Source organism: Heteronotia binoei, chromosome 9 (assembly GCF_032191835.1).
Source record: "Heteronotia binoei isolate CCM8104 ecotype False Entrance Well chromosome 9, APGP_CSIRO_Hbin_v1, whole genome shotgun sequence".
NCBI lineage: Eukaryota > Metazoa > Chordata > Lepidosauria > Squamata > Gekkonidae > Heteronotia > Heteronotia binoei.
This window is the reverse complement of record NC_083231.1, coordinates 46,271,467-46,281,800: the sequence shown is the minus strand read 5'-3', so window position 1 is coordinate 46,281,800 and position 10,334 is coordinate 46,271,467. Positions and strand designations below refer to the sequence as shown.

At 39.4% G+C, this 10,334-nt stretch overlaps 1 protein-coding gene across 1 annotated transcript in view; it reads right to left on the bottom strand.

Annotated features, from left to right (window-relative positions):
* Window positions 1–262: 262 nt before the first annotated feature.
* SH3RF1 (SH3 domain containing ring finger 1) overlaps window positions 263–10,334 on the bottom strand; it is an 89,321-nt gene continuing 79,249 nt past the window's right edge. Inside the window, exon 12 of the mRNA XM_060246549.1 lies at window positions 263–3,926. Within this exon, the coding sequence (XP_060102532.1) occupies window positions 3,758–3,926 (169 nt within the window). The 3' untranslated portion in view covers window positions 263–3,757. The remainder of the gene's footprint in view (window positions 3,927–10,334) is intronic.

Here is a 10,334-nt window from a genome sequence, read left to right as displayed (position 1 = left end):
GGTATCCAGACACAGACCTAGAGAGATTAAATAAAGCATGAGCAGCTTGGCCCTGGAACTAGCTCCAACAGATATTAACAGAATCAGAGATTGAGATGATCAGCAGCTAGGGTCATCTCAATTTCCCTCACAGCCACATGCCAATCCCACCTGACCCTATTCATTTTATACCCTGTAACAGGGTGTGTGTTTTTGTTTTAAATGAGGATTAATAAAATGTACTTGACTACTTGTAACAAGTAATTACAAACTGATCACACACTTTTGTGTTAAAGCTGTTTGCTAAGAAAATATTTATTAGGAATGGAAATATAACAGAGAAAATCAAACACGTAACCGTCACTGGACCTCAAATATAGACATTAAAGTATTCCACTGAATCTCTTTAAGGAAATACACAAAACAAAATGCAGAGGGTTTGTTCTTACACTGGATTATACACAAGCCAAAAAAACCCAATCCAACTTCCACAATTTTATAAAGATCACGAGGCATGAAAAACTGCATTTTTGTTATTGTTGTACTGCTGTGTAACAAGCCCTTGAAACAAAAAGAAGATTCCTTTCTGTTAAAAAGTCATTAGAAAATGTATTACATCTAATAGTGCTATTGTATTAATTTATATTTTGATAGACTTTACATAAAAAACCCTATTAACAGAGGTTCCTGTCACACAAGTATTCTATCTCATGGAGAATAGAAAAAATTCTTTGCAGTAGTCTTTTTAAATATATAAAAACACTAATTTCTGAAAATAACATTGACACATTAGTGTCAGTTTCTGTGGATGTAAGCTGATGTCAGCTTTTCTACCAACTAAAGTTCATTTCAGATAACTTGCATCTCACATGACTATTCAAGTAAACTAATTTTTAATTTTTTAAAAAAGACTTGAACAGTGCTTTATACAGGTGTTAATTTAGGAATGATTTCATTTTTCATAAAATAATTTATATTAAGACCATCATGAAATGACTTGATATTGCAAGAAATCCCTTTCAGCTAATAATTTCCTCTCCATTTGCAACCGTTTAAAGAACGAAATCATCAGTTGTGTTTCACATCAAAGAATCAGTAGCCCACCACCAACTATTCTATGCTTTTCTCTTCTTTATATTGCATATGTCTTCTTTATATATATACTATGCTGCAAATTCCTCCCTGGAAAGGGCTAAGAGTTATCTATCCTCATTGATTCTGAAGTAGGAAAGAAATTGGTGAGCTCAAGGTCATCCCCTTTTTCCCATAACAGAGTTTTTGAGCCTTTAACAGCTGCCTGAGAGATATGCAATAGATAAAACATTTCCCATGATAACACCTCTGTGCCAGAAGAAGATGTACTCATTGCTATTTTTCCTTATAACACACAATACTTAAAAACACAGGAGCCCTACCACAACAAAAAGTGGTAACCCCTGGCTGGCTAAGCTTCACAGGTGAGCTGAGACCACTGAGACCTTAAGAAATTGCAGAAAATGAGTATATGCTATAGGTCATCAATAATGACAAAAAACAAACCCCACACAATCCTGAAATGGTAGTATTTTTCTTGCACAATGTGGGCTATTGAGAAGTAGACTGTTTGTGGGCTGAATTCAACCACCATGTCTCAAACTGGCCTCTCAACTGCCAACCTTCATCTAGCTCTATTCTTCTTGATACTGTTTTCAGATTAGACATATAAGAGATAAAAATTCCCCAAGGGGAAAAATTCTCTTTCATATGACCCTTATACCTGTCAGCCAGGGAATTGTTTGGAAAGTTAAGCGATGGTGAGAGCAAGCATTTGTGTGGAAAATCTCCTCTGTTTGTGTTCTCCTCGAGACAAGGAACAGCTTTAAAAGGGAGGAATGCGCAAGCACAAAAGTAGTTTCTTTCCTCCTAGAGCTATATAACATGTTCCACTCCTTCAAGTCTCCAGCCTTATACTGAACACAAGAGAAAAAAAAGTGGTAGAAAAGAGTGGTATGGGATTTTCCAGAAGATTACTGGGGAAGGTTTTCACCACTGTTCCCCAAAAGTAGCTGGACAGCTGAAAAAAAGAGGATGCAACTGCAACTGGAGAGTTATATTTGATCTGAAAAGAGAGGTGCTACAAGAGTCCCAAGTGAGATATGTTCACAAGCCTTCCCATCACCATCTGTTCTTAGGACTCAGGAGTATTGCTAGTGTGCAATAGTACCTATATCTTCTGCTGAAGATCCTTCCAGATGACAGAGGACAAAGAACATACTGGCATGGCAATGGCAATGTGTATTTGCCCCCAACCTAATGGGAGAACAAGAAAGCAAAGCAAGGATAGCAAGGAAGTTAATTATAAAAATTTTCTTCCATGCCAGAAATTCGGTAGAGGTCATGTTTCCCCAAAGCAGTTGCATTTCTAGATATCCACAGCTGAAAGGATGTTAAAGACTCAATTAACAAAGTACCCTCTACCTAATTGGGACTCACTCACTCACTAGTTTTGGTCAGTGGCTTTTATGCTGGCAGAAAATTGGTTAATTTAATATCCCCAAGAGGTTACTTTTTAGAGTAAAGTTAACCCACAATAGGAATTGGAATGCAATTTACAAATCATGCACTGTTTTATATGCCTGTGAGAATTTGGCAATACATGCAAGACAATGAGAAGTGGACACATGGAAGTAGCAATAGTTACAAAAGTAGCAAAATTTTCACAGTGTTCTTACAGCCTTTACTTTAAAAACACACATTTATCACTTACCATCACTATTGCCCATATATTGTAAAATTGTCTCTTAGCCATGCAGATCACTTTGAAAAGATATAGAAGCAAATGACATTTCTTGGCATAGTTAGATAGGGCGTGCAACTTGAATTTAAATTTTGAGTCCTACCAACACTTGCAGATATCACTAATACAATGTCCCTCTTCTGAGCTTTAAAAAAATTATCATCATTCTGTGTGTCTATATTCGGCGACTGCCAAGTGCCCAAAGAGTTAGCCAAATATGCAAAGCTAAATCTTGTCAGATGTCCAAATTCTTGAACAAACAGAAGCTAGAGGAAGTTGTTTCCCCCATTTCTGGCATATTCTGCATTTCTCATTCTCACTTTGAGAACGTTAGGGTTTAAATCAGTTGCACAGTTACAGTTTTGCTTTCCAGAAATGTTATACTGCCTGGGGAATTTGGAGTTGCCACTGACAGAGAGCTTCTCATCCCAAACAAGAAAAAGCCCACAACGCCATTATATCCCAGTTTGCAGTTTCAGTTTGACACCACAATACCATCATTACAGCCAACATTTACCTATAAAATGAACTCACTTCACTGCCATGTACAGTGGGAGAAAGCAATCTGTCAGACATGACATCTTTGTATAAGAGAGAATCCAGCCTCCTTAATTCATTTTATAAATTAATAACTTGTTAATCATAATCACCAAGATTTAGCTATCAAACAGAATTCAAGTTTAGAAAATGAAGAATAAATTAGTTACAGCCTTGTAAACAATTGCTCTTTTGTGTTATATTTTTAAAAGTTCATCTGTATAATAAATCAGACATTACAAGGCACACATTATACATAAGAATTCAAAATGATTAAAAAAAAATAAACCCAGCAAATGCCCTAATCTTTCTTTGCTGGCAGAATTGTGCTATGAGATACTGGAAAAAAACATAAATATAAATTTGTTTATATTACAGTAATTTAAAAAGTCTTCAATGGTTGCACTCTGTCTTGTAAAGTATTTGTGCTATTTTATAGTGCTGTGTGATCTGAAACAAGTCTTATTAGATACTCTCTACAAAGCTGCCTGGGAACAGGCCAGTTTTTCCATTCCGTTGCAGTGTGCCTTTGAACCAGCCATCTTCGCGCTTTTTGTGAACAAAAACAACATCTCCTTCTTTAAGCTCCAGCTCAGCTTCACTTTGAGGAGGATAAGATACCACAACCCTGTATCTGTAGAAGGAACACACATTTTTGTTGAGGTTATTACAGAGACTATACAATTTACAAAAACTTTTTGCCAAATACAACATACAATAGAAAGCTGCCATGCACTGTATACAGCCCTTCTATTAAAAACATAAAATGTACTGCCAAAGAAAACTTAAAGTAGTAACATCAAATGAAATCTACACAAGCCATTTATTTGCAGTTCTTTACTAAACTCTCAGTAAAGAAATCAGCATTAGCCAGTTTTGAGAGTATTAAATTTAAAAGATTAAACAAACGCACCACTTTAAATATAATTGCATCTTTTCTGTATTTATTTGTTACTTTCTAGTCTGCCCTACTCCATGAATGGGCTCAGGGCGGATTACAACAAACATAAGCAATAACAATAAGCAATAAAAATTAGAAGTAAATTTAAACAACTAAATTAAGACAATTTAAATTTAAGACAACTAATCAGGCCATAGTGTGAACAGAGCTGAAACTTATGATGCCTCAATAGGACTGATAGACGGTGCAATACTGTTACAAGGGAGGCCAGACTCATTGTACTATGGGCATCTGCTGCCTCACTCAAAGGCCTGGTGGAACTGTTCCATTTTTCAGGCCCTACAAAAAGGTAGTAAATCAGGTAGGGCCCTAATCTTTAATGAAAGCATGTTCTACCAGGCTGGAGCCCTGGCTCTAGTTGAGGCAAAACAGACGTCCTTCAGGCCAGGGACAACCAGCAGATGGTGATTAGCTGAACATAAAGTCCTAAAGGGCAAATATGGAGAGAGGCGGTCCTTCAGATATGTCGGTCCCAGGCAAACGCAGGACTTTAAATGTAAGTACCAAAACCTTGGAAGCTAATCTGGTACTCAAATAGGTAGCCAGTGCAATTGGCACAGTGCTGGCCATATGCTTGCCTGTAAAAGCAATGCAGTTAGCAAAAGCGCCACTGCATTTTGCACCAGCTGGAGTTTCTGGATTAGCTCCAAGGGCAAGCCCACGTAAAGCGAGTTACAGTAATTCAACCTGGAAGTTACCATTGCATGGGTCGCTGTAGCCAAGTCATGGTGCTAGCTGCGTGATCTGCCAAAGATGGTAAAAGGCAGATCTGGCAACCACAGTGACCTGGGCCTCCACAGAAAGGGAGGCATCCAAGGTCACTCCCAAGCTCTTCACCTTCTGAGCTGGTGTAAGTAGCACACCGTCCAAGGCTGGAAGCCCAATACCCAACTCTACTCCACCTCAGCTAAGGTACAGGACCTATGTCTTGTCTGGATTAAGCTTCAACTGGCTCTGTTGCAACTACGCAGCCACAGCTCCCAAAACCTCAGCCAGATGATCTGGGGCGGAGTGTGGATGACCATCTATTAACAGATAGAGCTGGGTATTGGTGACAACCCAGCCCCAAACCTCAGGCTAACTGGGCAAGGGGGCACATATAGATGCTGAATATCACTGGTGAAAGAATTGCCCCCTGAGGGACACCACATACAAGTGGATGTCATGAGGAAATCTGCTCACCAAGTGCCAACATTTGTCTCTAACACTGGAGAAAGGAGGAGAATCACTGTAAGGCAATCCCTGAGCTCCAACGTCAGCAAGGCAGTGGGTCATAAGATCGTAATTGACCATAATCAAACACTGCTGAAAGACTGAGAAGCAACAGAAGTGCTGACCCACATTGGTCCAGATGCCTCCGGAGGTCATCTGTAAGAGTGACCAATACACTCTCCACCCCATGGCCAAGGCAGAAGACAGACTGGAATGGGATCAAGGATAGATGCATCCTCTAGGAAAGCCTGAAACTGCTCAGCCACTGTTTTCTCAACCACCTTACCCAGGAATGGAAGGTTCGAGACTGGGCAGTAGTTGGCCAAGACCGCAGGGTCCAATGTGGATTTTTTAAAAAGCGGGCGGATCACTGCCTCCTTCAGCCCCTCTGGAAAAATCCCCAATGAAAGGGACAAGTTGACAATTTCACCCAGGGGGTCCTGAATGCCATCCCCGCATGATTTAATAAGCCAGGGTGGACATGGGTCAAGGAGGCAGGTGGTGGGCTTCACTGCAGCCAAGATCCTGTTAACATCATCCAGAGATAGCTGGTTGAAATGGTCCAAAATTGGACCCAAAAATGGACAAGAGGCTTCCAGTTCCCTTACTGTATCAATGGTGGCAGGGAGGTCCTCACGGAGAGACAAGACTGCGAAATAGGTCACAAAAGCTTCTCAGCCAATATCCAATTCCCTATCAATTTGTTTGCCAGATGGCAGTGTGGTTAAAGATTGAATTGTTCTAAACAACTGGGCTGGGTGTGACTTCACAGATGCAATGGAGGCTGCATAAAACTCCCTCTTAGCAGACTTCATTGCCTTCATAAACATTCTATAAGAAGCTCTTGCCTCCTTGTCATGAGCACACCACCACACTCGCTCTAGCCATCTGAGTAACAACTTAGTAAGAGTAATGTTTTACATTCAGAACTTAAATATATTTCATTTCTGTAAAAGGGGTTGTATTCTTGGCCAAATAGTGCTGGAGCAGTTGCAATTCATCACAACCAGCACAATGTGATCAGATAAAATACTGGCTCTAAATATTGCCTTACATGTATCAAGAAATATCAAGAAATGTAGTATTAATGCACAACTCCTTTTTGATTGCCAATGCACAGATCATTGGGGAAAGCATTTTTCCCTACATCTCTACAAAGCTGTCAGAACAGTTATGTTAAAAGATTCTCCCCCAGTTCATCTTGCTAGGATACCATGGAGATACTTCCTTTGCCTTCTAACTCTGAGTTAGAGCAATGCAGCAATGTTTTCAGGTTCTCCCTATCAAGTCAAGTGCATACTGAAAGTTCTCTGCTCAGACATCCTAGTGAATTTTTAAATTTAATTCTGAAGAACATGAGGGCCAAATTCAGATTGAGACTGCACTTTGCAAGAAGAAAAGACTTAAGCCATTAAGTCCATGCCTTTTTCCTGACCTGAAAAAGCCCCCAGGAAGCCGCCATTTGCCCTGTTAGGGAAACCGTTTTGGGGTCTGCCCAGGTCTGTCAAACTAGAAAGAGGCCTGATTTGAATTAGTATCACAGAATGCAGGGAGAGGGGGCTTGCGCCTTCCCTCTCATGACATTTCCTTCATACAATATTTTCCTGAAATGGTTTCAAGGAACTGCTTCTTATCCTATCAGGGATACTTACATGCAGACCTTTAGTACATGTAAGTTTCCCTGCACACTGGAGTGTGGATCCAAATCAACCCTCCATGTCTCATTCGGTGGACCTGGGCAGATCCCTAAACAGTGTGATGTGGCTAGCCCTTGAGATTTCATTCCCTTGGTATATATTTCCACAACCAGGTATCAAAAAGAAATGGTCCTCATAAGAGCTACAACACTAATCAAACACTATTAATTACAGCTCCTCTGTATGAACTCAAATATTTAAACTGGAAAAGCAGCACACTGCAATCATACAGACTTACAACCACATATGCTTACATAATGAGTGACCACAAAATAGTAACAAAGACCTCCAATTTAAACACTGGAATTTTCCAAAATTGTACAACTAATATTTGCTACTTTTGATTATGCACACACACAATCTTAAAGTTCCATTAAAGTTAACAGAACACTGCTTCTAAATGCTTAAAAAAGGATTTAAAAATTTCCAGGTAGCTAAAGATGAAGTGAAAAAGGGAGCACTGATTGCTGGGTACTCATCCTGCCTTTTCTCCTATAGTGCACAAAGTTTTGTAGTTTTTTGTCTTGTTTGAAAAACTTTATAAATCTATTTGGCCCTAAACAAAAGTGGGACAAAGAGAAATAAATGTGAGCTGAATTAGACTGAAAACCTTAAGTCAAGTTTAGAAACAAAGCTACTGGTATATAGATTATTTATTAGCTTTGACTTGGCCTCCCTGATTAAAACCCTCCACAATATAAAAAGGTTAAAGATTGTTCATCAGCAAGATTCCCACTGGGATTAATATATAACTAGTAAGCTATTTCGCATGAATGGCCAAGGAGGAAGGCTTTATGTTATGAAGAATTAGGTTCATTTATAAAGCTGTGGAGAAAATACAAAATGGGCACATTAATTGTGATTCAAATATATAGCTTCACTGACCTCAACTAGGAAATTACATGTATGTGCTGAATAGTTCTAATACAGATATACACAACTGAAAGACGTAGCACCCTGGAACATTTCTATCTTAAATAAATTTCTTTCTAAACATAAGCCCTGATACCACACAACTTCAGGTTCCACTGCAGATTGCACACACACACAGACACCAACCTAGTGTGGTGTAGTGGTTAGAGTATTGAAGTAGAGTCTGGGAGAATAAGGTTCAAATCTCTACTCAGCCACAGAAGCTTGCAGAATGACCTTGGGCCAGTTTCTCAAACAAATTTACCACACAGGGTTGTTATAAGGATAAACAGAGGAGGAGAGAAGAAATGATGTAAGATTGTTTGGGTCAGCATTGAGAAGAATGGTGGGGTATAAATGAAGTAAAAAATAAAATGGGCAGAATAATTAATGAGTGAGAGAATAAGAACACAACAGAGAGTTTGGGCTGCAATGCTAAAAACCTTGCATCCATGTGGAATAGGACTTCTTTGTAATGAAGCTGGCAAGGCTGAGAGCTTCTATCAGTTTCAGAACAAATGACACATGCCAGGAATAGGGAGTCTCAAAAAACAGGATGGGGAAAAAACAACATGCAACAGCTATGATATTTTAAAAAGTAAAAAACATAACCAATACAGAACTTTAAGGGCCATGGTTGCATCTATGTGCAGTGACTTGCTGGATTAATCCTAAAGTTGTGTTAAATGGGACCAGTCGTAATCACAAACAAAAACACAGAACAGAATTCTATGCTTCATAAAGATAAATTAGGCATATGCTCATGAAAATGTTCCTATTGCTCTCTTCACCGTATTTGGCAGGGTTCCCAAGATACATGCACTAACTTTATTTATTTACTTCACTTATACCTGGCCTTTCTCCCCAACATGGCTCACATTGTTCTCCTCTCCCCAATTTTATCCTCACAACAACCCTGTGAGATAGGTTATTCAGTCTAACTGTCTAACTGACTGGCCCAAGGTCACCCAGAAAGCTTCCATGGCAGAATGGGGGTTTGAAGCTCAGTCTCCCAGATCCTAGTCCAGCAATAACCACTACATCATACTGGCTGTATTGGAGACAGGTGAAAAAAGTTTGTGTATTGAGGGAACAGGGACAGGTGTCAGCACAGGTAGTCAGAGGCACACAATAGAAAACAGTCGTGCTGTCTATCTACCACTCTGAGCTTCAGTTCTCACAGACAAAAGTGAGAGCAGTTTTTCCTTTTCCAGCAGGTCTTATAAAGGAGTCACACAATATATAATGGAGGATTCAAGAAGATGGTATCCTTCTCCAACTCATCCTCCTAATTATCTATTTTTGTATTTTTATGTGCATTTAGGTGTGTGTACATGCACCTGGAAATCATGGCAACCTCTGGTGACTGACCCCTACTGGGGACATGGAGGATATTCAGAGGGGTGGCTGAGTAAAGCTTGCCCCTGCCCTCCTGACTCTGGTATTCCAAGGAGGTCTCCCATCGAAATACTTGCCAGAGTTGACCCTACTTAGTTTCCAAGATCTGACAAGATGGGGCTTGCCTGGGCTATTCAGGTCAGGGCTCTCCTAATTTTCTAATCAGCCACTGAACACTAACCAACCATTATTTTTCTTTGGCTCACTGGATAGTAAGGAAGATGTTGTTACATCCACCTGGGAATTTCCTAAGGGCATGAAATGAAGGTGCACCTTCTCACTTGACTCCACCGATGGCAACAATACTATAATTGATAACACCCACTCACTGTTTCAAGGTATAAACACACACATTCCCATCACCATTCACACGGCTTAGTGATGCTTAGAGTTTTATACTATTTAATTTGCATTTTTTCTGCATGTTTTTCAGGGACTGAGAAAAAGGATTATTGTGGGATTCACTGTGCTATTCAAGTATAAAACACAGCATATTCAGTCACTTGTTTCTTTGTGATCAGAAGCCCCTACCAATTGAGGAACTCAAGTGTGCCAAATATTGCAGTAAGAGAAAAATACTGCCTTATGAATTCATGGAAGCAAGCTGGAGAACTCAGATGTCTATTTGGCTTCTTTTCAGTGATTAAAAATGAGGATGTGGGAACACTACCAAGACATTAGCTGAAGTAGGATTAAAATTTTAATAATTTTGCTTGATTTTTGTTTTACATTGAGCTCATGTCCAATGAAAGAAAACAGTAATAGTGTCCACACCTTTGCAAGTGAAATTATGAATATTTGGACTAGTTGAAAGCCTAGTTTTAAGCTAAAAGCAGTCCTGATAGATAAGAATAGATCTCAT